Genomic DNA, 26,131 nt, shown 5'->3' with positions numbered 1-26,131 from the left:
TTCTTTCTCTCTGTTCTTCATGTCTTTCTTTATGTCTCCTTTTCTAACCCATCCTGCCTTCTGTCATTCCTTCCCATTTCTCCTCTTTTCTTTCTTCTGGTCTCCCTCTCTTCTTTTTCTTAGACCTTTCTGGAGTCCCTGAGCTCCCTTGTCGTAGGTTCTCTGGATCTCTGCTGCTGTGGACGTGGTCCAGACTCCAGCTGCTACAATACTACTATCCGTCCCCACTATCATCTCTCTCTCTCATCTCCCTCTATCCCTCTCTCCAACACGGTCTCAGCAGATGTGCGTCTAACATGAGTCTGGTCCTGCTGGAGGTCTCGCCTGTTAAAGGAAGTGTGTATTGCCTCTGAGGATGAGTTCTGATACTTCTCTCTGAATCAGACGGAGCTGAGCTCTGAGCCGTCAGTCCTTTCAGACGGTTATCTTCATCTGATAATCGTAATGTCTTTATAAAACAAACAAACGATGTTGGGATTTAAATAAGAGAGAGAAACCCAGGGGGGGACATTGTGTGCAGTGATGATGGAGTCTTCAGTGATGGAGAGAAACTCTATTGTCATCACTGTTATCTTTATTAAAGCAGTCTGCTGTGGTGTTATTGCCTCGGTTGATATCAGAGCCACAAATGAGACAAACACTGTGAACACATTTATTGTGCTGATGGTTCCTTTCATTACGGAGGAGGAGGAGGAGGAGGAGGAGGAGGAGGAGGAGGAGGAGGAGGGAGAGACTTATTAGATGTTCGTCATTCATTTATTATCTGAACAAAAAGAGACTCTGAGCTCAGATAGGAGGTTAGAGAGACGGCCGGGCTGCAGCAGCAGATAAACGTGAGTCAGGGTGATGACCAAATGATCCAAACAACGTGATTCTCAGCGCTCCCTCCCCTCAAACATGTCCTGAGAGGACGTTAAAATCCCTCTGATGGTCTTCATCAAAGGTAAAGGCCGATATAGGGTCGGGGGGGCGGGTTTTATACGGGGGGGGGGGGGGGGGGCGGCGGATTGTGATGCAGTAGTGCACTACGGCTCTCCCCCTCTCTCCGCCTCCCTTCCTGCCCCCCCTATTTTAATCCAGGAGACCACTTCATGAAGTAGACTGAGAGAAACCATTCCAGGAGACCACTTCATGAAGCAGACTGAGAGAAACCATTCCAGGAGACCACTTCATGAAGCAGACTGAGAGAAATCATTCCAGGAGACCACTTCACGAAGCAGACTGAGAGAATACCAAGAGTGTGCAAAGCTGTCATGAAGGAAAAAGGGGGCTACTTTACAGAATCTATAATATTAAACATATTCTGTTTTGTTTAACACTTTTAAAAATCAAATAATTCCATATATGTTCTTTCATAGTTTAGATGTCTTCAGTATTAATCTACAGTGTTGGAAATAATTAGAATAATACAAACATTTGAATGAGAAGGTGTGTTTGTCTTTTGTTTGTCTCCTATTCATTTATTTATTATCTATTTATTTATTTTTATATATATTCTGATTATTAATTACAAATTTTCTTCGTATTTACTTTTTGTTTATTCATTAACTTATTTTATTTCTGGATCAATTATATATTTGATTTATTATTCATTTTAATTATTTATAATCTATGTGAAAAAGGAAATATAGTACTGTTATGTTTTAGCTTTTTCTTATAAATGTAGTTATTAATTAATTAATTTTAATTTTATCTATTAGTTAATAATTTATTTATTTATATTTATATATTTTTAATCTAATTTATTTTTTGGGAGGTAAGTGATGATCTGTTCTATGTTCTACTTAATAATGTGAAAAATTAAATGATGGCTTGTTATTCAATCTTTTTCTTTGACCACTGAGATGCAATTTCTTTTTTAATATTGTCACTCATTATACATCTCTTTGCTTTGACTGTGGTTTTCTGTCTAATCTGACGCTCTACATTACCATATTTCATAAAAAAATATGAATAATTAAAAAAGCGCTGACCCATGCCTGCAGTAGCCTGAAGCTGTTTTTGTTCTCGAGCTCAGTCCTAGATTCCTTAAAGCAGATGCTAAACTAGAGAGCGTCTCTGTGCCACTTGAAGTGGGTCATAAGTGATGATTTAGAGGAATTACTCTTTATAAAGGATCTGACTCCTGGAACGTCTATCCGTCCCATGTCCCCCCCTTGAGTGTCAGAGTGGATGTGTCTCTCACCGCCGGTCCCGGGTACGGGCTGATATCGCAGCCTTCCCTCCAGGACAGGTTGAGGCTCCTGATGAACTCCAGGTAGAAGGAATGACTGGTGTTCAGCATGGAGAAGCCGATGATGTTGGACTGTCCGTCCACCACGTCGTCCAGCCGCAGCAGAGGGAAGTCCTGAGGACGGACAGACGCCAGGAGAGAGAGAGGAAGAAGAAGAAGGAGTTAACAGTATGCAGATGAGGAAGGAGTGACAGAGCCACCGTGAGAGAGCAGAGCGGGGTGAACGTCTGATGAGCGAGGGATGAAAGAAAAGCAGGGCCTGATTTCTCCGGCAGGCTGCACAATGTCAAGTCGTATTTATAAATTCAGCGCAGACAAACAGAGAGAAGAAGAAAGGGTTATTTTTAAAGATGGACATCAAACGCTGGGGAATTTCAAAGACTTCAGATAACCCTGGAGGGCGACCGGGTGTCACGCTGAGCTTTGCTGCTAAAACACAAAACCCGAATCAAACTGCTGCTGGTCCTCAGAGGGCTGGTGTTTGCTCTGAAACAGATGCTGACAATGAAACATTTACATTCAGCTGTGCAGAGCAGACGAGCAGAGAGGGTCCTGTTTCAAACACATGCTGCAGCTTTCACCTGCTGCTGGGTTCTGTTAGAGTGGAGCTCCTCTTCAGCTGCAGGGAGCTTATTAAATCCACAGACAGGAAAAACATGAGCCTCTCAGAGTGAATTAAATCCTTTCAGCTCTTAAAGTTCAGTTTTCTACAAATCACAAAAATAACAAACCCATCGTGTTAGTTTCTCTGTGATAATGTTTTGTATCTTTGTAGTAGTGTTGCTGTGTGTCTTTGTTGCTGTGTGTCTTTGTTGCTGTGTGTCTTGTTGCTGTATTGTTGGTTAACTTCAAAGTTAAGATGCTGTTGTCACAACATTGCTGTGAATCTTTGTAGATCTCTTGCGTTCTGTCTCTAACCCTAACCCTAACCCTAATCTTAATCCTAACCCTAACCCTAACCCTAATCTTAACCCTAACCCTAATCTTAATCTTAACCCTTATCTTAACCCTAACCCTAACCTAACCCTAACCCTAATCTTAACCCTAACCCTAACCCTAATCCTAACCTAACCCTAACCTAACCCTAACCCTAATCCTAACCCTAATCTTAATCCTAACCTAACCTAACTAACCTAATCTTAACCCTAATCCTAACCCTAACCCTAACCCTAATCTTAACCCTAATCCTAACCCCTAACCCTAATCTTAATCCTAATCCTAACCCTAACCCTAACCCTAACCCTAACCCTAATCTTAACCCTAACCCTAACCCTAATCCTAACCCTAATCTAATCCTAACCCTAACCCTAATCTTAACCCTAATCCTAACCCTAACCCTAATCTTAACCCTAACCCTAACCCTAACCCTAATCTTAACCCTAATCCTAACCCTAACCCTAATCTTAACCCTAACCTAACCCTAACCCTAATCCTAACCCTAACCCTAATCCTAACCCTAATCTTAATCCTAACCCTAACCCTAATCTTAATCTAACCCTAACCCTTATCTTAACCCTAACCCTAACCCTAATCTTAACCCTAACCCTAACCCTAATCTTAACCCTAACCCTAACCCTAACCCTAACCCTAACCCTAATCTTAACCCTAATCCTAACCCTAACCCTAACCCTAACCCTAATCTTAATCCTAACCCTAATCCTAACCCTAATCCTAACCTAATCCTAATCAGAACAATGGGTATTTTCTTTGTGATTTTGTAGTGGAGTGTCTTTGTTTCTCTGCAGTAATGTAACTCTGTATTTTTGTAGCTATGATGCAATAGCAGTTTTTTTTAATAAATCTTACTTTTATGTCTTTTGGATTATTTGTTTGTGTAGTTTTGTATATCTGGTTGTTTTTGATGTGAAGAATGTTTCTGTAAACACTGTGTACTGTTTCTTGTGTCTTTGTGTCTCTGTATCTTTGTTGCAGTTTTGTGTCAGTGATGTAAAGTTTAATGTCTGTGAGAATCTTTTTTACAGTTGTCCTCATATCCAGCATCTGCCTGTTTCTTTCTTTGTGTACTTTGTTTAGGATTACTCCTCTCTCTCCCTCTCTCTTTTCTCCTGGTGTTTGTTTTCTTTGTTTGAAAGTGTGGGGACCTGACTTTGGTAAAGCGTTGGTCCTTTGTTCCTGGTTGGGGATGTTTGTTGTTAATGCCGCTCTCCTCTCTCTTCCCCCCCTCTGACTCATAATAGAATGAACTAGAAATGTTCCTGGTGGCCGTAGCCGTGTCTCCACTGGACTTAAGTTTTTGACAGATGGAGAGTCATCATCATCATTTGGCCGCTTCCTCGGCCGGGTTAAAAATATTCTGGCACAGAATTCATCCAGTCTGCAGAAACTCTCAGCAGAGGGTACGAGGTGGGAGGAGGAGGAGGGAAGAGTCCGATCTGAACTTCAGCCAACGTCCAGGAAGGTTTTAAAACCACGGACCCTTTTATTCGTCTCAGCTCCTCAGGACCACCGCTAACCTGCGGGGGCTAATTTCTTCATCCCCAAATTTCCCCGACACTTATTTACTTAACAAAGCTTGAAACCGGCCTGTCTGCCGGGAAGCTGCTGCCTCCTCTGTTGTTGTTCTTGTGTTGCTGCTGGTGTGTTTGCCCAATCAATTTCAGCTACAGCCAAGTACACTGTCAGACTGTGGGCCTGCCCGCCGTGACAAAGAGCTGTTGGCTGGAGGAGTGGACGCGGCCAGGCCAGCACTGCTGAGGGAGCAAACACTGCGACAGCATCCACGAAGGACGCCAGTGATGCTGCATGATGTTCATTCAGACAGATGCATGTTTTCTGAAGGAGTCACAGCCTTTAACTGAAACTCTGCTGGAGATGTAAAGAGTTTAAAGAGCGATGAGTAACGTTTAAAATACGTTGCTGCAGCATTTCAAGAGAGCTGGACCGTCATTTATCTACAAGGACTTGTTGAGGTGAGGTGAGGTTACTAATGAGAACCTCACATCATCCTCTTTTCAAGCCTCATCTGTTTCCTGTTAAACCAGAAATGACCATATTTGGACTGCAGTTCCTTGAGTGTCCGCTAGAGGCCGCCTCTAAAAGCCAAGGATACCTCACTGAGCTCCTGCTCTTCTTGAAAAGCCTCGAGATAATATTTGTTGTGAACTGGTGCTATATTTTATTAATTTTAACTGTTTATCTTATTCTATTTTTATTTATTTGTATTTATCTACTCAGTTTTATTTATATTTTAGCCTTAAAGCTGTATTAAAGCTGGGGTTGGTGTTCAGATTCAGATCCACTTTTTGTTCTCCTGGTTAAAATGATCTTTATGTCCTGATGGTAATCAATACATAATGTGTTCTTAAAAAAGAGCGAGAAAAGCTGCTATCTACAGCCGGAGTAAACCTGGGAAAACACCAACCAATCACCGTTTTTGGGTCCCAAAATTTTAAACCAATCAGATCTCGTCCTGCCGTTCTGCCCGCCTCCTGCAGAGCGTACATGTCCCCTGCGTTCACTCCCCGTCTCCTGCCTCTGCTTCCCCTGACTCTATTTACTGCCCCTCTCGCTCCACCTCAGGCCTGTCCCCTCTGACCCCATGAGGGGCTTTGCTCAGGACTGTAGTCCGGATCAGAGTCTAAAAGCTCCACCACGGGGGCTCTGACAAGCAGAAGAGTTAATGACATTTAGTAAGTCCTACAGAAATGTAGATGTACTGTAGCGTCTGTCCGGACGCTGTAGGGATGACGAGCCGATTGGTGAACACGTTGACCTTAATAACCGGTCACTGTCGGCCGTTACCACGACAACAACAAAACAACAATCAATGTTTGAATGAATGAAGAACTTCTCCTCTTGTCTCTCCTCTCTCCCGCTCACACACTCTACACCTCTCCTGATGCCTTCACTGACCGTCAACACTGTAGGAATTAAGAACATCTACACTGAACATGTTTAACAAACAGTAGAGCTGTTACAGTGTTATACATGTGTTATAACTTTACTCCTGATATCGTGTCACCATGACAACTGGATAATGCTAGAATGACAGTTGTGAGTGCTAACAGCAGCCATGTTTGTTTGTGTTTTTAACTTTCACTATGAGAATGTTTTGGTGAGGACCGGTTTTGAATCAGTCACCATCATATGGTCATGAATCAGCGGCGCTCATTCATGTGAGCGGGGCGTAATTTTGGAGGAGCTCTGAGGGAGGAGGGGAGGGGTTAGACGGAGTCCTGAGGAAATGCTACATTCAAATTCATGCTAGTTTTCCGAGACTACCAACCCCAGCTTTAAAGACTTGAAACTAGAGATTAAGACATTAAACTCATTAAGGAAATGTTCAATGAGGGATTAAATCAACATAACAGTAGGTTCCTTTTCTCATAGACTTCTATAAAATAAAGAAATCTTGTTTAAGTCGCCCCCTGCTGGCCATGAAAAAGAATGCAGGTTAAAGTCTCTTTTGAATTTCTTTACTTTAAAACCACGAGGCTACAACAAGCTGCAACCTCTGGTCTTAAAATATGAAGCCCATGTGGAGGTGCTATAAACCTGCAGTTCCTCGAGTGTCCACTAGAGGCTAGCTGCAGAAACACAGGAAGCCACATACACACCCATTCAAGAGACGATCTTTACAGCAGAAATAAACATGTTTACAGCCTGGTTCAAAGACGAGTGTAGTCTGATAGCTCATTTCTCGATCAGCTCACACTGTTCAGGTTATTTTGAAGATATTAAAGTTACGAGTGTTGCCCAATAAGGGCGTGGCTGACTTGATTGACAGGTGGGAACATTGTAGTTGTTAGTGAGGAGGCTAAAGGCCCGCCTCTTTACCTCACACTAGCTTGATGGACGTTGAGTTCAGCATTTCCGATATGGCGCCCCCGCGTCTTCAAAACAGAGCTTCACAAACAGACAGGTTCCTCACCTGCGTTAGCCTAAATGTCCTGATGGTGGCGCTATAAGCAAAGACTGATAACTATAAATGTTTGAATACCTCACTATGATGGTAAAAAGACATTTATTGTCCCGGCAGCACATTTCCAGCGTGGACCGCAGAGATGAGAGCGCCGTGATAGTAAATAAAAGCAGCAGATCCAGATGGCCTCACTCGGAGGGAAGCGTGCGATCCCGCGGCCAATTAGCCGAGATTTAATGACCGTGATCTAATGTTTGGATTGACCCTCATTAGAAACGATGGTGTTACATGGAAGCCTCATTTTCTGTCTGTTTCAGTCTCAGCGCTCACATCAGCTCGGTCTCCAGCAGCTGCTGTTAATGAGTCAGGAAAATGAGCAGAGGAACGAAACACGGCGCTGAAAGAGGCTAAAAAGTTTACAGGAACTTTACTGGTGGAGAGAATTCTCTGACGGAACTGTTTCACTTATTATTGAGGTAAGAGAAACTCCAGTCTTTTTGAGGGGGGTTGGTTTTTAAAGCTCTGTATCATTTCCAGAAGCGTGCTCAGCTGTAACGCTTGTAATCAAACCCTTTAGGGTAAATTCATTTGATAAATCTTCCTCCACTAAAAGCTTGTTTTTTAAACCAACAGATTGAGATCCAGAGGAGTGAGACGCTTTTATGAAATCAGAATCAGCTGGTTCATCAGTCTTTTTCATTTCTTTTTCTTTTAAGTTATATTTTTGGGCATTTTTCACCTTTAATGGATAGGACAGGAAATTCAGGAAGCAGAGAGAAGGTGAAGACATGCAGTAAATGATTGAGGCCGGGAGTCGAACCTGCGACCGCTGCGATGAGGGCTACAGCCTCTGTGTATGGGGTGCAAGCTTAGAACGCTCGGCCAATGGCACTTTAAGTTTAAAGTTTTTTGCCTTTATTCCATTGGACAGCTGAAGAGAGACATGAAGTATGGAGGGTAGAGAGAGGGGAAGACATGCAGGAAATGGTCCACCGGTCGGGAATCGAACCGGCGACCCCTGCGACGAGGACTGTAGCCTCTGTATGTGGGGTGCTTAGACCGCTAGGCCACCAGCGCCCCTGGCAATGGCCACTTTAGTTTCAAACACACTCCAGCGACAAAAACAGCTCTTCTATGTCTCCTCAGTTTAAACGGTTATTTTGGATCTAACACACGATGCAGTTTTTCCCATAGAAGTTCCCTGGAAGGCCCATCCAGGTACATTTATCCACTCATTATAAGATAAGTACAAGATCACCATGTCCATCCATCCATCTTCCTCCTCTTATCCCGGTCCGGGTAGCGGGGGCAGCAGCCTCAGCAGGGAAGCCCAGACACTCTCCTCCTCGGCCTCTTCCACCAGCTCTTCTGGGAGGATACCGAGGTGCTCCCAGGCCAGCTGAGAGATATAATCTCACCAGCGTGTCCTGGGTCTTCCCGTGGCCTCCTCCCAGACGGACACGCCCGAAACACCTCCCCACGGATACGTCCGGGAGGCATCCTGAACAGATGCCCGAACCACTTCATCTGGCTCCTCTGGACCCGGCGGAGCAGCGGCTCTACGTTGAGTCTGAGCTCCTGACCCTCTCTCTAAGTCCAGACACCCTGCAGAGGAAGCTCATTTCAGCCGCTTGTATTCACAATCTTGTTGTCACTACGCTCGTGACCTTAGGTGAGGGTTGGAACGTAGATTAACCGTCTTTGTGTCCTGTTTCATTTTATAGATCCCTTGTTTCTTTCCTTGGATCCTCTCATAGACTGTATAAAATATGGACGTAGTATCCGTGATGTCACCCATCTGTTTCTGAAGCGCTGTTTTGAGGCCATGTCGGCGGCGGCCATATTGCTTGACGTAAAGAGGCGGGCTTGGAGCCTCCTCGCCAACAGCTACAGTGTTCCCGCCTGTCAATCAAGTCAGCTGTAAACATCGTCTCTTTGAATTGGTGTGTGTGTGGTTTCTGGTTCTTCTGGAGCCAGCCTCTAGTGGATCCTCGATGAACTGCAGTTTTTAACACTTCTGCATTAGACTCATATTTTAAGACCGGAGGTTGCCGCTTGGTTCCTTCCCGTGTTTATTCTGTGTTACAAGTTATTAGGGATGTAACGATATTGTAAATATCACAGTATCTGTTATTGTCCTGATTTGTTGTGTGATTTGCCCTAACCCTCTCTCTCTCTGCCTGCAGGTTGCATGGGTAGGGGCGGGGCCGGTCTCCTCAGCAGTGAGGCTCATCAGGCACACCTGTCCCTGATCTGCTCATCAGCACTGGCTTCTTAAACCACCACCAAACACTCCTCCAGTGCCAGATCATTCCTCTAGCCGCATGCTCCATGTCCCGTTGTAGCCTTGCTCCTGAGGAGATTCAAGCCACGCTTTTCTGTGAACTTATCTCGAGTTGTTTTCAGAGGATTGATTCCTAGTTTTTGTTTGTGAGTTTTTGATAGAACCTTTTTCCCCTTTTGGGTGATTTTGTGTTACTCCTAGTTTTGTACTTTTTCTCAGTTGTTTTTACCCGCAAGGCGCTTTTTGTTGAACCTTGGTTTTTGCTTAATAAATACTTTTTCCCTGTACTCTGCATTTGGGTCCTAGTCATTTGCTCAAGCCGTAACAGTATCTCGGTTTCAAAATTCTCACAATAATACCGTGGCGTGTGACGGTATCAAACAGGGACTCGGAGTACTCCCGCTAATGTAGTTTTTTTCTGGCGCCATTGAGTGGGCCGGTCTGAGAAGCAAACATCATCTCCCATGATCCCCTGCGCAGGAAGAGATGGTGGAAAGCACAGAGAGGGGAGTGGAGCAGAAAACTTAACTAGTGGAACCTCCTGAGAAGTTTAAATCAGAAGTATGGACGCATTTTGGTCGATGGAGGAGAAAACATGACGGACATGCAAACAAAACAGTTTGCAGACACTGCCAGACCGCCATCGTCTACGAGTCGGGGAATACAATTAAGATGAGAAGCCACTTGATGAATCATCACCCTGCAGCCGTTTTCAGTGGTGGACTATGAGGGATTTAAAAGGTTGGTGAACTCACTTGAGCTAAGGTACAAACTTCCAGTCAGTTTAAAGACACTCAACTGAAAGGGTGTTTTTATTTGCTTGTTACTTGAAACACTGGATGTGCCTGCACTGTTCTTTACACATATGAATCCCTGTTGGTAGTAATGCATGTGATTAGAACATTTGAGCATTATGTTTGTGTTCAAGTACAGCAAGTGTGTTCATCCTTATCATTCCTGCCACTTCATTTTCCACACTATGACATTTTTACAAAGTCATCTTATTTCTTTGACAATACCGTCGTCTTAATACCGTGACGATATCGTAACGTGAGATTTTAATATCGTGGCATCCTTACAAGTCATCCTGTGTCTTCTGTGCGTTTAGTGATTCATGTTTCGTGTTGTAGTCCTTTGTGTATTTTCTTGTGCTTCCTGTTTTATTTTGTAGTTCTTTATCCCTCTGTTTCTAGGTTAGCTTTACTTCCTGCCCTCGAGTGTCTCCATCCTCTTTTTGATTCCACTCTGTGTTTCTTTTATCCCAGTGTTTCCAATCATCTACCAGTCAGGGTCCGGGAGGCAGACACCCTCTCCACTTTTAAGAGTAGACTTAAAACTTTCCTTTTTGATAAAGCTTATAGTTAGAGCTGGATCAGGCTTGGACCAGCTTTTGTCATGCTGCTATAGGCCTAGACTGCCGGGGGAACTGGCACACTGACACACTGGGATCCTAGCTCACCTTCTTCCCCCCAACCCCTTCATCACTTACTTTAACTCTGCCTGTCCCATTAAAGTTACTAACCATAGACCTTTCTGGAGTCCCTGAGCTCCATTGTCTCGTAGATTCCTCTGAGCTGCCGTTGACGTCCTCCTGCTGCGGACGATCTGGACTCCTGCTGATACGGACGTGCTGGACTCCAGCGGCAACAGCTTCTACGACTCGTCTCATCACTATCACCTCTCTCTCTTACTCCCCTCTATCTGTCTTTCCAGACCCAACTCAGTCGAGGCATGATGGCTGTCTAACATGAGTCTGGTTCTGCCTGAGGTTTCTGCCTGTTAAAAGGAAGTTTTTCCTCACCACTGTAACTAGCTAAATACTGTGATGTGCAATGCTCATGATGGATTAAGGTGGGGTCAGACTGAGTCTTACCCTGTCTTGGTGTTGGGTCTCTGTTCATAATTGACATAGAGTGGTCTAGACCTCCTATGTTTGTAAAAGCGTCTTGAGATAACGTTTGTTGTGATTTGGCGCTATACAAATAAAGATTGATTGATTGATTGATTGATTGATTGTTTCATAGACATTTCACTAAGTTTTGTTTGTACCTTTTGTTCTTTTATAATTCAATTCTTATCTTTCCTGTCCTCCTCAGTTTTTCCCAGCGTGACCCCATCTTAGCTTTGGATCGTTGCGAACGTGTGGCTCAACTTTTGTGATAACGTAATATCTCGTCAAAGACTTGAAAACACAGAGCTCTGAGGAGGAGAGCAGGAATAAGGAGACAGAGGATTATGGAGAGGAGATAGATAGTTTGAATATCAGAATGAGAAGTGTCGGCTGACGCTGGACCGGGAACATTTCCTGGATGGGTTATGTTGCCGCCATTACGTCCTGATCTCAAACCCTGAGTAATAAATTCTACTGGAGCATAAAAAATCTATTTTAGCCTCCAGTGATGGAAAATGTAAAAATGTTCAAAGACGTGGAAGCTTGTTTTGAGATAATGTCTCCGGTCGTGTCTTAAAGTCAAACTAACGTCTGCCGTCTGAGATCATCTCCTGCTGTCAAAGTCAGCAGGTCAGAGTCTGGACTGTAGGTGGACTCTGAGTGTGTGTGTGTGTGTGTGTGTGTGTGTGTGTGTGTGTGTGGGGAATGATTCTCCTCTTGGTTCTGATCCAGAGTTCTGCTGAAGGTGGACCGAACAGCGGTATCGCCCTTGGTGGGGCGAGCGTGGCGTGATGTGCCCTTGCGAGAGGCTCAGTTAAAGTCGGTGACACGGCGGCGTTTAGAGACGAGGCGGAGATCGAGACGAGTTATTATCCACGCAGAGTCCCCGAGCACAAGGGCACGACACCGGACAGCAAAATTATAATGATGACAAACGGCAGCCGGGCCGGCGTGCATCTGTGATGAGCGGAGAGAGAGAGAGAGGGGGGGAGAGAGAGAGGGGGAGAGACATATGCGGGCGGTTTGTGAGGTGAGAGAGGACAGGAGAGAGGATGCGACACACTGACATCCTGAAAGAGCGAAATGATGGGTTACATACTAAAAACAACGGGTGCTGATGGGAGGAGGGAGGAGGGAGAGGAGGGAGAGGAGAGGAGAGATGTTGACAAGAAGAAAGGGAAGAGGGGACAAGGACAAAAAGCATGTTCAGGATAAAACACAAATAATAAAGGAGAGATGAAAGAGGAGGAAGGAAGGAGAAAAGGATACAAACAGAGGACAGGAGGAAAGAAAAATCAGAAAAGAAGAAGAGAGGATTTTTGTTGGAAGAGGAAACAAGTTAGTGACACAAAATGTTCAATTCGTTAATGATAATTATGACGATCAACTTTCATCAATGACCATTTTTTCCATCAACATCCACTGAGCAGGACCGCCGGACAGCTGGAGTCATGTGACCGAGGTTTTCCCTCCTCCTCCTCCTCTCCTCATCCATGTTGTCTTTCTGGTCCTCTGAAAACCTCTGACCTGTTGACTCCAGGCCTGGCTCCGCTCATCATGACTTTGGTTTGTTGTTGTAGTTAAGTGAAATACGATCTGGTGATAACACAGAGTGTTTTATTCTGAAAATTAACCGGATGTCTTCATTTTGTTTTGGTGAAACCTGACTTCCTGTCCCGCTCCATCTGCTCTGTTGAGATTGATGCGTCGTGCTCCGGCATCCGGCACAAATAGAAGTCTTGTGGATCTGATCCGGAGGACTCCGACCTGCCGGATCAGAGACGCAGCCGGAACGCAACAGAGTGGATCCAGTGGAAGTTAACACATTGACTAGAATAGAAACCTATCTAAAGATAGATTTTTACAAACTTGCTTTTATGTGACTTCATCCTTCTAACTGTCTTTACTTCTATTTTATTATTATTTTTAGTTTTTATCCAAATAATTCATTGTTTTAAATTTTATTTGATTATTTCTTGTTTTAATTTATTTTTATTTTATTTTATTTTTATTTTTATTTTTATTTAATTTAATTTTTATTTATTTATTTATTTTTTAATTTCTTTTTAATTTAATTTAATTTTTATTTTATTTATTGATTTATTGATTTATTGATTATTTCTTTTATTATTTTAATGTTCCTAATTTTTCTTTTTCACTTTTTTCTAATTTTCCCAATGTGATGTCGTCCTCTCATTCTGAAAACCTTTTTTTTCGTAATTTCAATTATTTTATTTACTTATCCATTTTTATTTATTTATTTTATTTATTTTATTTATTTTATTTATTTTATTTATTTATTTATTTATTTATTATTTTATTTATTTTATTTATTTATTTATTTATTTATTATTTTATTTATTTTATTTATTTTATTCATTTTATTTATTTATTTATCTTTGAAAAACTTAATTTATGTGTATTCTTATTATCCTCACTTTAAAGGTTGACTTTGTTATTTGAGCCATGCTCTGTTTTTAAAGGTGCTATATAAATACAATTATTATTATTATTATTATTATTATTATTATTATTATTATTATTATTATTATTGTTATTATTATTATTATTATTATTATTGTTATTATTATTATTATTATTATTATATTGTTATTATTATTATTATTATTATCATACTGCAGGGATGTGAAGGAGGTGAAAGTGGATATGTGACAGGAAGGAAACAGGATAAAGAAACGAAAGGACATGAATTAAGAACAGACGTAAGAGGAAAACCAAAATGATAAAGTAGAGGTGGATTCAAAAAAAGAGGAGAAGAGGAGGAGAAGAGGAGGAGGGCCCTTAATGGAGGAAGCATGATGGATACACTGGAGAGGAAGAGGTTGAGAGCAAAGGAGAGGAGAAGGAGAGTGCAGCCCGTACCATGGTGGTGAGGATGTACTTGTAGAAGGCTGACGTCATCCCCAGCTCGTTGGCCTGCAGGTCACAGAAGAAGAAAAAACAGTAGAAGAAGAAAAGATTAATGTGAAACAGGAAGTTCTTGAAGAATAACAAGTCTTAGTTGATTAAAAAACCAGAGAGCGTCTGCGTCATCCCTCCGTGTGTTTTCTACCAAACTGGAGATGATTAGGTTTCACCCTGGTGGTCCTCGCCGCGGCGTTCCCGCTCCCTTAATAACACCGAACAACCTTCAAACGGTGATTTCATCTCCGAATAAAAACCAGATAATCAGTCTGTGATTAGCGCTGCTCTGAAGTTTAGAGGGAGATAATAGGAAGGAGAATAATAGCCGGGAGCAGCTCAGTCAGTTCAGACTCAACGCTCAGGTGAAAAGACGTCTAGACGTTCTGCAGACGTTTGAGTTCTGACTGGGAGGAGGTTTTATTCTTATCTGTGACCCAGACATTAAAAACTATCAATCAAATCAAGATTCAGCACAGATGTCTTCACATGTTTTTACTGCATAGAGTCCATGTAGTGTTCCTGTAACAGACTCAGCACACCGTACATCCCCGTACTAATTCAATGTGACGCTCTAAAGGTCGCATACACTGTGTTCCACATAATCAGCAGCAGACCTGCACGCATCCACGAGGATCCTACATCCTGCAACCAGTCTGACTCTGCAGAGAGGAGGTGGGGAAGGTGGTTGAAAGCTCATGGTGGCTGTTGGGGCGACGCATGAGTCAACTTTGAGAACCCAGGGCAACACTAGACTGTATTTTCAGCTATGTGTTCCCCAAACTCAGCTTTTGTGACGAAAACTGACCAAATGAAACGATTTCAGATCAACCACACGTCAGAAAGAAACAACATATTTAAACACATGCTGAATGGAAACATTTTCAATCCACAGAAGTGAGAGGGTACCTTAAAACAGATGCTTTAGGGTCCCCTGATACAAGCAGGGTAAGTGCATTTTATTAACAAATGCATTAATGTATAATTAACAGATATTAGAGGGTACCACAAAACAGACGCTTAAAGGATGCACTTCATCAGACTAAATAAAGCCTCTGAAACACACTCTTAAAGATACAATGAACTAAGTTTTCATAGGGTACCTTGAAACACATGTTAAAAGGTATCTTGAAACATATACCCAAGTATGTCTGCAAACCAAACTTACAGCTTACCTTTAAACAAATAATGTTGTTTGCCTTAAAACAGGGTCCAGAAGGGTACCCCAAAACAGACAATTGGTATATTAATACTACAGTTAACCTAAAGATAGAAAAGGGTACATTAAGACAAAAGATTAAGGGCACATTTAAATATATAATACAGGGTAACTCAAAACAGATAGAGTGGTGTGCAAGCTGCAAGGTGCTGGAAGGGTACCCTTAAACAGATTTAAAAATGAATACCAAGGTTAACCTAAAGATAGCAAAGAGCACCTAAAGACAATTTGTAGGGAGACCTTGAAACAGGCAATAAAGAATAACTCAAAATGAAAAAAAGTGGTGGGCCTTAAAACAGGTGCCAGATGGGTACCCTAAAACAGACAGTTGGTAAAATAATACTGAAGTTGAACTGAAGAGAATAACTAATACCTACAGACAAATGGTTATGGGCAACTTGAAACAGACAAGAAAGGGTACATCAGATTTTACACTAGTGGGTACCTTGAAACAGACACTTAAGGATATTACCAAATGTAAAAGTGTTGAGGCACCTTGAAACAGGTATTTTAGGGTAACTCGAAACTGGAAAAAATGTGGGTGCCTTAAAACAGGGTCCAGAAGGGTACCCCAAAACAGGCAATTGGTATATTAATACTACAGTTAACCTAAAGATAGCAAAGGGTACATTAAGACAAAAGATTAAGGGCACATTCAAATATATAGTGAAGGGTGGGAGGGTACCCTTAAACAGATTTAAAAATGAATACAAAGATTAACCTAAAGACAATTTGTAGGGTAACTCGAAACTGCAAAAAATGTGGGTGCCTTAATACAGGGTCCAGAAGGGTTCCCCAAAACAGACTATTTGTGTATTAACACCAAAGGGAACTTGAAGATAGCAAAGGGTACCTTAAGACTAATGTGTACCTTGAAACAGGCAATTAAGAGTATCTTGAAACAGATTTAACCAGACACTCAAGTAGAGCTAAAACCCTAAAGAGTACCAAGAAACACACTGAAGGGTCGGTTTAGTCAGGTGTAAAATGTTGCCCCTAAAACAAGAGATCAGAGGAGCCACAGCAGATAACAAAGGGTACCTCGAGACATATGTCAAATAGTTCCTCTAAACACAAAAAGAAACACTGAACCATTCCTTTAAACGAATACTGTACTGTATCTTAAAACAGCTGCTGGCAGGGTACCATAAAACGGACACCAAAGGTTTAAAGCAAAGCAAAGATAGAGGGTATCTTGGTTCCAACAACATAGGGTACATAAAGACTTGTTTTAGGGTCCTTAGAAACAGACGGCAGAGGGTCACTGCAGTAAGAAGGGCAGTTTTAAGTAGGGTAGCAAAAGACTGACCCTGAAGGGTGCTTAGAAACAGATAACAAAGGTGGTCTTGAGATAAACTAACGAGGGTTTACTCTTTGTTAGAAACAGAAACAGTGGATGTTTCTTGGATCCTCCTCCCTGAACACCGGCCTCTCCAGATCATTCAATCACAAATCAGGTCTGAGTGTGATGAGTTCATGTTCCTGCTGAAACTGCAGTAATTCTCCACTCTTAACCTTCCTTTATAAACTCTCTGTGAGCAGCTGCTGCTTCAGACTGTCATCGTGCTCAGTCTGTCAGAGCGGCTCTGCCCGTGCAGCTGTTCAAAGTCAGGCTGGGATTTGAACTTGTAACCTCACAGCGAGGAGAATCAGACTGACTGTGTTATTAATCCATTAACCTCCACACACTGTGAGCTTTTCCTCCGCTCCGCCCGCAGGAGCCGGGGCTTTGCAGGGAAAAAAGACAAACAAGGCAGAGTCACTGAGTGCTTTATTTTGTATTCAAAACTTCTCAGACTCCCCCAAGGTTACCGGGCACAGAGTGAAATTACAACCTGCCAAGAGCTGGTACATTTAGTTTGGGGCTGTAAAAGTCTACCAACCACTTTGGCAGGAAACCAACCCGCTTCCAAAGGTCCTGTTGCTCTGAGTGAACACCACCGAGGAAGAAAGCAGAGCAAACAGGAAATAAAGTCGTTTCAAACAGACAGAGGAGGAGGACTGCTGAGACGCCTTCTTCAACACAACACTCTGCAGAAGAAAACACACACGTGTCTGTTCGACCAGATAGAGAGAAAAACATCCGTTTAATGGGAGGCTTCAAAACAAACTCAAACAGAGAATCAAAGATTTGTTTTGTTGCTCCTTTTGGATTTTTGGCATCCGATTTTTATTCAGACTGCAAGATAGGGCCAAAAAAAGTTAATACATTGTGACTATCAGGACGGATATTCAGCTGTTATATCAAGCCAAAACAACCAATCAAAAAGCCCCATTAGCTACCCTTACACAACAGCATTCAACCAAGCCGAGCTAGCAGCACATCAGCTTAAAAGAAAATCCCCACGCAACATTAGGAAGTAAAACTCAGAGCCAAAATGAATGGACAATTAACTGCAGATAGACGACTGCCAACATTAGATTCTTTTTCAAGCTTTGTCTTCATTTGATTGGACAGTTGGAGAGACAGGAAATGTCAGGAGATGTTGGGACTAGTGCAACCATAAGGTGCATTTGGACCAAGAGTTCCAGGGTCTTTTAGCCCCCAGAACTACTTCACCCTGAACTAAAAGGTTCCTGGTCCCCCATTGTTGTGTGCGTTTCGACCACGGGCTGAAGTCCTGGGTAGATTGTGTAAATCAGGTCAGTGACGTATGGAGAACAAAAAGTAAATGAACTACACCACCAGACCAGTAGAGGGCAGTAACACAAAGAGGAATGCCATTCATCACAGATGACACCATAGAAGCAGACGGACAGGCAGGTATCATTCTGAGCAACACAACAGTTAGCCTGTTAGCATGAAGAGACTCAGCTGGTCTGTTTTAGATGGTGCTATATTTCATCACAGATGGATTCACTGAATCAACACGTGAGAGGAGATAAGCGCGAGTAGCAAAGACGTTTCAACACGGCTTTAAAATCCTTTTGAACTCAAAAAGCCGTGATCGCAGAGATCGGCCGGTGTTTTGGTTTAAACGGCGACCCTGTTAACTAGAGACTCTCAGCCGGATGCATCCCTCATAAACGTCTTTAGACGATCATTAAATATCTGATGAGGATATTTTGAAATCTTAATAAAAACTAAACTAGTTTGCATTCCCAGGAACTCCCTCTGTGTTTCAACAGCTGTGTAAACTCCACAAACACTGACACGTTCAGCTGAAGGTCTCCAGTTTACAGGGTCACTTTTAAAAGCGGAACACCGGGAGGAGAGACGCATTATTTTTTGAGAAAAAATTTTGAAAAAAATCTGACAAAAAAAATTTTTGACAAAAAAAATTTTTGACACAAAAAATTTTTGACACAAAAAAATTTTGACAAAAAAAAAAATTTGACAAATTTTTTTTGACAAAATTTTTTTTGACAAAATTTTTTTTGACAAAAATTTTTTGGGAAGAAAAAAATTATTTGACAAAAAAAATTGACAAAAAAGTTGACCCTATCGAAATAATAAATTTTCCTCAAACTTGAAATCGTGCTCCAAAAGCCGAAAAACATGAAAAAAAGTGAAAATGTTGTGCCTGCGGTTAAAAACATGGAAAAAGCAATGAATGAATCAACACAAACACTGACACTTTCAGCTGAAGGTCTCCAGTTTACAGGGTCACTTTTAAAAGCGGAACACCGGGTGGGCTGAGAGAAGACTACTGTTACAAGCTGCTAAATCAAGAGAATCACAGCTTCTTCTTTTGAAAAGTACACACACATACAAAAAAGATAGAACAAATAAAAACTAATGAAAGAAAGAGAAATCAAGAGAATCACAGATGAAAACAACAATGACTGTGAATGGTTTTTATGAAAAAATTGAAAAAAAAAAAAAATAATAATAAATTTTTTTTGAAAAAAAAGAAAAAATTTAGAAATTTTTTTAAGAAAAAAATTTGAAAAAAAAAAAAGATTGACCAAAAAAAATTTTGACCAAAAAATGTTGGACCCAATTTTTTTTTTGATAATTTTTTTTTTTGAAAAAAATAAATAATTGAAAAGTACACACACATACAAAAAAGATAGACCAAATGAAAACTAATGAAAGAAAGAGAAATCAAGAGAATCACAGATGTGTGTGATGTTATTGTGGACGGAGGGAGGAATAAAAACACTGAGGTTAATCTACCAATCAGACACGTTCAGCATTGCAGGCCCCGCCCCCTGAAAGTCCCGGGACCTTTGAAAAGTTCTACCCCTGTTGACAGTGAAACTGAGACTAAGGATAAGGGATAAGAAATAGAGGTAGAGGTCTCTCTCCTGACCTTCCTGAGGATGTGGTAGGAGATGGAGGCGTTGGCGTCGATGATGATGGTGGCCACTTTGTCGTCACGGATCTCCTTCAGCAGGGGGGTCGGATCCAGGCTTTCGTCCAGCATCCGCACCGACAGCGTCTCCCTGGAGATGAGGAAGCGGTGGACCAGCTCCTCCAATCGCAAGAGGCCTAAAGGGGGCGGAGTCAAGAATCAGGAAGTGTCACAGTAATAAAGCAAACAGACACAAACACAAACTAACACTGTGTCAGAGCGCTGTGAGCTGCTGGAGAGAGACAGCAGTCTATAAATAATCCGGCGCTGATTGTTCGGCTTGTTTACTCGTAAAATTATCGCTTCAACTTTGAAAAAGAAAAAAACAAAAAGCAGCTTTGAGAAATTGATGGCCCTGAGAGTCATTAGAGACGAATAACTGCTCCACAAAGCTGCAGGTCTGAGCGGCTGCATTAAACAGAGATGAGTCTGGAGGTGATTATGTTGAAAGTCCATTAATTTTCCTCACAGAGAATCAATTTGGACGTAAACAAGTCTGGTTTCAGTCAAACAGACCATTATTAGAGAGCGGCACATTATGACAGATACGACAAATTAAAACCCGTTAGATCTTCATTTCAGAAAACTCCATTATTCAAAGTCTTTACGTCCAGATTTTCTTTTTGTGCTGCTTCAGTTTATTATTTATATTTAATCCTCAGGTTCAGAGTGACGTCATCAGTTAATATGATTCTAAAATAACACAGAGAGGGAAACTGTTCATCAGTTAATATGATTCTAAAATAACACAGAGGGAAACTGTTCATCAGTTAATATGATTCTAAAATAACACAGAGAGGGAAACTGTTCATCAGTTAAAGGTGACATATCACGCTTTTTCATCAACATATATTGGTCTAAGAGGTCCCCAAAACATGTCTTTAAAGTTTATTCCTCATAAAAACACTTTGAAATCAGATTCTGGTCTGCCTGTAAACCCCTCTTCTTCAGTCCTCCTCAGAACAGTCTGTTTTCTCTCTGACCACGCCCCCTCAGGAAGTGGGCGTGGCCTCGGCTCTCCAGCACGTTGATCTAATGTTTACATGTTGGCTGAATATACACGGCTGCTCAGAGATCACGTTACTTCAACCCTCTGAATCTGATCCAGAATCTGATCCTGACGGAGAGGCGCCTGCAGCAGGACCTTTCTGAACCATTGGTCACAGATTTAGTGTTTCTTGTTGTTTTATTTGTCAGTATGTAGACGTGTGTCTTGGTACACAGCTACGAACCTGTAGCTATGTGGCTATGCTAACTAGCACTAGCACTTAACCATGATAAATAAAAATCATCCACTAGATCTTCAAATCTGCAGACGTGGGGAGTCAAAGCGACCTTTGTGTTTATTAAGACAGCCTACAACTAGCATGCCTCCCTCCTAAGCTCCTTGTTAGCACACATGTGCAGGTAATGAAAAACGGAGGAGGGGATTCAGTATTATTTTATACAGTCTATGGGCTGAACAAGCTCCGAGCTCTGACTCCGTGACAGACCAGATATTGTTGTGACGTAACAAAAACACGGAAGTCTGAAACGGCTGGTTTCAGCACACATTTACAGAAAGGTGGAGAAATCAGAACAGGGGCAGAATGGATTTTTTTCATTCTCAGGGGGTTTGTAGACATGCCAGGGACACATATTTCAGGTAAAGAACCATTAAAAAGTCAATTTTGCATGATATGTCACCTTTAATATGATTCTAAAATAACACAGAGAGAGAAACTGTTCATCAGTTAATATGATTCTAAAATAACACAGAGGGAAACTGTTCATCAGTTAAAACCTCCTTCATTCTAATATTTCCTGAGTAACTTTTAAAAAGGCCGCCGCTCTGCTTCACCTCCCTTTAATCACTCGGAGCGCCCGGCCTCCGCCTCGCTCCCTCGTTCGTCCCTGACAGGAGCAGCGGGCGTGTCTCGACTAATCGCCTCCATAAAACCTTTATCACGTCGGCCCCGGGTTTCACTGTCCGACAGCAGCGCTCACGACAACAAAACAGGCCCGTTAAACATCCCCGTTAACTGGGGGGGGCGAGGATACAGCTGAAGACCGAGAGGCGGGGAGCGGAGCGGCGTTTAAAACCGCGAGCCGGGGCGGCCCAGTCGGGTGGAAAGACAGGAGAGGGAGATCGATGAAGGAGAAGGAGAGGACAGAGAGGAGAGGACAGAGAGGAGAGGACAGAGAGGAGCTTTTTGATGCTTTACTGCAAATCAATCGACGTGTGGACGAGCAATGAAACTTCCTGAATCTGCATCTCTGTCGTCTGTAGACTCACAGAGGAGGTCAACGCCAAACCAGGGCGGCAAACTGAAGACTGAGACATTCAGGGAAGCTTTAAATCAGCACTCAGTGTTCTCTGGAAGTTTAAAGTTGCACGTTCAATGATTTTCCACCTCTCCTAAAGTCCAAACATCTAGACCGATGATTCAAACCTTTGAGTTTTAGAACCCAGAGACACCAAAGTTAAAAACTCTTTGGTTCACCTTAAGGCTGATCTGTGACCATCAACTAGAGACAAAGGAGGACCCAAACACAGACACACACTCACACTCTGCTTTGGCACAGACCAGGCTGGCCGTCGGGTATCCAAAGGAGTGCAGGATGGAGCCGATGGCCAGGCTCAGGTCCTCGTTACTCGGGTACAGAGTCACGGAGGCGAAGCGGAGGTACGGCAGCTTCGGGGTTTCCTCCGGGCCGATCTTCACGTGAGGGATCTGAGCGGAGGAGTGAAGACAGAGGAGACATTAGAGAGGGAAGGAGAAGGAAACACAGTGCAAGAGTTTCTAAATATGAAACAGGAGAAGAACAGAAGTCAGTTTGACAGACAGGGAGGAGAAAATTTAACAATGCAAAACAAAAACAACGTTAAAAAGAATACTAGTAAATTAAACAGGATGAAGTGGTGAGACATGATGGCTGTCTAACATGAGTCTGGTTCTGCCTGAGGTTTCTGCCTGTTAAAAGGAAGTTTTTCCTCACCACTGTAACTAGCTAAATACTGCGATGTGCAATGCTCATGATGGATTAAGGTGGGGTCAGACTGAGTCTTACCCTGTCTTGGTGTTGGGTCTCTGTTCATAATTTGACATAGTGTGGTCTAGACCTCCTATGTTTGTAAAAGCGTCTTGAGATAACGTTTGTTGTGATTTGGCGCTATACAAATAAAGATTGATTGATTGATTGACAATAGATAGATAAATCATTGTTTAAGAGTTTAACATAAATAAATCAAAAATAATAAATATAAATTTAAAAAAATAGATAAGTAAATAAATAAATACAGATAAATAAAATTAATTAAAAAATAAATAAATAAATAAATAAAGATAAATAAAGATAAATAAATAAAAAATAAAATAAAAAAATAAAGATAAATAAATAAAATTAATTAAAAAAAATAAATAAAGATAAATAAAGATAAATAAATAAAAAATAAAATAAATAAAGATGCATTTAAAAAATTGATAAGTAAATAAAAAAAATAATTAAATAAATAAATAAAGATAAATAAATAAATAAAGGTAAATAAATAAAATGAATACATACATTCAAAAAAAATAAAAATAAAATAGATTAAATAAATTAAATAAGTTAAATAAAATTAAATAAATTAAATAAATTAAATAAAAAATAAATAAGTATATAAAAGCATTAAAAAGACAATAAAATAGGTTTTCAGAATGAGAGGACGACATCATATTTGGAAAATTAGAAGAAGTGAAAAGGATGAATTGGGAATGTTAAAATAATGAATCAAAAATTAATTAAAACAATAATTAATCAAATAAAATTTAAAACAATTAATTAGTTGATAAAAACTAATAATAATGATAAAATAGAAGTAAAAACAGTTAGAAGGATGAAGTCATAAAAGCAAGTCTGTAAAAATGAGTTATAAGAAGAGGTTTAAAAGACGTCACTGACTCTGCGAGCCTCATCACCTCAGGGAGGTCGTTCCAAACTCGAGGGGCTCTGATGGAGAAAGCTTGATCCCCTTTGGATTTGAGCCTCGACTTTGGAACGACTAAAAATGCCCCACCTGAGGATCTGAGGCCGCGAGACGGCTCGTAATGTGTGAGCATTTCTGAGAAGTAGTCTGGGGCGAAGAATTGATTTGATTTTGGAGATGAATCTTAAAAGAAGGAAACGGGACAGGACGGTGATTGAAGGTTAATTCTGAATCAAAGATTAATCCTTGGTTTCTGGCAGTTGGTGTGATATTTGATGACAGTGAAAGCTGAAAGGGAAGGAAGGCAAGGAGCCAAAAACAAACAGAAGAGTCAAAGAAAGAACGTCTTATCTCTCTGAAAGTGTCCTCTGCACCTTTAAGACTCTGCGAGAGTTTAAATTAGTCTCTGTTTCAGTTTAATCTCCTCTGAGGAAAGGTCCTGTGACTGACACCATCTCTACTTAAGCTGAAATATTAATGACAAATTGAAAAATGAATCACACCAGCGATGAATACAGAAGCAGGTCAGAGGCCAAACGTGGCGTGTGATCCTCCGCTCAGAGACCGAACCTGGTTCACACCTGCATTCATCTTCAGCCTGATCTGCAGAGCTTACTTTAAATCCCTGCAGTGACGTGAGAGCGGTGCAGACGGAGGGACGAGGACAGTTAGAGGATTAACAGGAGACCAAGATGGACTCGTGTTGATTCGTTCAGGCGGGGGAAGGGTTAATCACCAGTTTAAGCTTTTAAAAGTCCATAAAAATGAAGCTTCAGTGTCAGAGTCAGCACAGAACACACCTCCAAACGAAGCCTCAAAGTGCCAAATACTGCAGTTCCTCAAGTGTCCACTAGAGGCTGACTCCAGAAGTGAGTCAGCCCCCATAGAGCTCCATTTTAAAATGTGTAAGACATAAACAAACAGCTGAAATAAACATGTTTACAGCCTGTTGTTTTCATCTCCACAGCTGCTTTCTTGAATTATGAAACCTCGGGGTGTTCGTGTTTGGAAGACAGGATCTCTTCTTCTTTTTAAATCTTTTACCGTAGAAATATTGTCCAAGTGCTTCTCTCAGCTTCTCTTAGTGAACGTTGAGTCTCTTTAAAATATTCAATATGCTTATTTCAGGACATTTTACAAAGACCACATGAAAGAAAGGACAGAAGTCTGATCAGAGCATAGTACCCTGGAAAAAACAAGTCTTGTTAGCGGCAACCTCCGGCCCTGCAGTTCCTCAAGTGTCCACTAGAGGCTGGCTTTTGGACATACCGGAAACCACATACACACCCATTCAAAAGAGACGATCTTTACAGCAGAAATAAACATGTTTACAGCCTGGTTCAAAAAATGAGTGTAGTCTGGATAGCTCAATTCTCTCTCAGCACACAAAATATCAAACTTACGAGTTTTGCCCAAATAAGGGCGTGGCTGACTTGATCGACAGGCAGGAACTCTGTAGCTGTTGGCGAGGAGGCTAAAGGCCCGCCTCTTTACCTCACACTAGCTGGACTAGCTCAAAGACTAAGTCCATTTATTATACAGGATGTGATTTCTCCTCCGTACGGACGTCTTCCATTGTTGTTGACAAACTTGATACAGGAAGTCCCGCCCCTTCTTGACTTTGTCGTCGCCAAGATGGCCGAATGACAGATGGATAACCAAGAAGCTACATTTATAGTTTCCCCATCACTCAACCCTCAGCTGATTTAAAAACACCCAGAGGCGATGGAGGTGATGGAGTGAAGCTTGATGCGACTCACCTCTTTCTCCCCACAGATGTGACTGATGGTGGACCCGGAGGCGGGGCTAGAGGCGGGGCCGATAACAGAGACCACGCCCTTCGGAAGGATCTGACACACTGAGGGAGGAAACGACACAAGACAGAAGTTTACACACAAAGTTTAAAGTACATTAAGTTATTTTTAAAGACAGTGCATGCACAAACAATCTCATGTTCCTACAACCAGCAGTTACAGAGCAATACGATTTTTCATGTTGAGTCACTTCCTGTTTTATTTTGAAATCCTGGAGCTTTTGTATTGCTTCTCGCCATTGTTCTGTTTCCTGTCCTTTGTCCTCTACACACCTTTGCTTATGTACCTCTGTGCTTCCAACCACCCAATGTCAGTTTGCCATGTCACCTTTGCGTATTCATGTCACCCAGTCGTGATATTCTCGTGTTTGCTCGCCCAGTTTTTGATCTTTGTTTGGATTTTGGGATTATAATTTTGTAGATTTGGCCTCACTAGATATGTCTTTGAACCCTAAACTGCTCTGAAGAACCTTTTCTTATTAACTGTATTATCTGTGTCAGCACCTGAGCCTCATTTTTGTCCTGAATCGTCACAAATTTGCTCTTTTAGCTCCATTTTTGGTCTCCACCACCTCCTGTTGAAAGCGTTTCTGAATGTCAAATTTGAGGGAACTTTTTTTTTTTTAGCTGTGTCAATGAA

General features: G+C 41.6%; 1 protein-coding gene across 1 annotated transcript in view; it reads right to left on the bottom strand.

Moving 5' to 3' along the window:
- Positions 1–2,134: 2,134 nt before the first annotated feature.
- The window catches only part of LOC117828354 (glutamate receptor ionotropic, kainate 5-like), a 73,453-nt gene continuing 49,456 nt past the window's right edge, over positions 2,135–26,131 (bottom strand). The window contains exons 10-14 of the mRNA XM_034705395.1: positions 25,439–25,536; positions 22,278–22,443; positions 19,688–19,866; positions 14,174–14,227; positions 2,135–2,347 (exon numbers count right to left, since the gene is read on the bottom strand). Of these exons, the coding sequence (XP_034561286.1) occupies positions 2,135–2,347; positions 14,174–14,227; positions 19,688–19,866; positions 22,278–22,443; positions 25,439–25,536 (710 nt within the window). The remainder of the gene's footprint in view (positions 2,348–14,173; positions 14,228–19,687; positions 19,867–22,277; positions 22,444–25,438; positions 25,537–26,131) is intronic.

The sequence above is a fragment of the Notolabrus celidotus genome, chromosome 16 (assembly GCF_009762535.1).
Source record: "Notolabrus celidotus isolate fNotCel1 chromosome 16, fNotCel1.pri, whole genome shotgun sequence".
In the NCBI taxonomy this organism is placed as follows: domain Eukaryota; kingdom Metazoa; phylum Chordata; class Actinopteri; order Labriformes; family Labridae; genus Notolabrus; species Notolabrus celidotus.
This window is presented reverse-complemented; position numbering and strand designations above follow the sequence as displayed.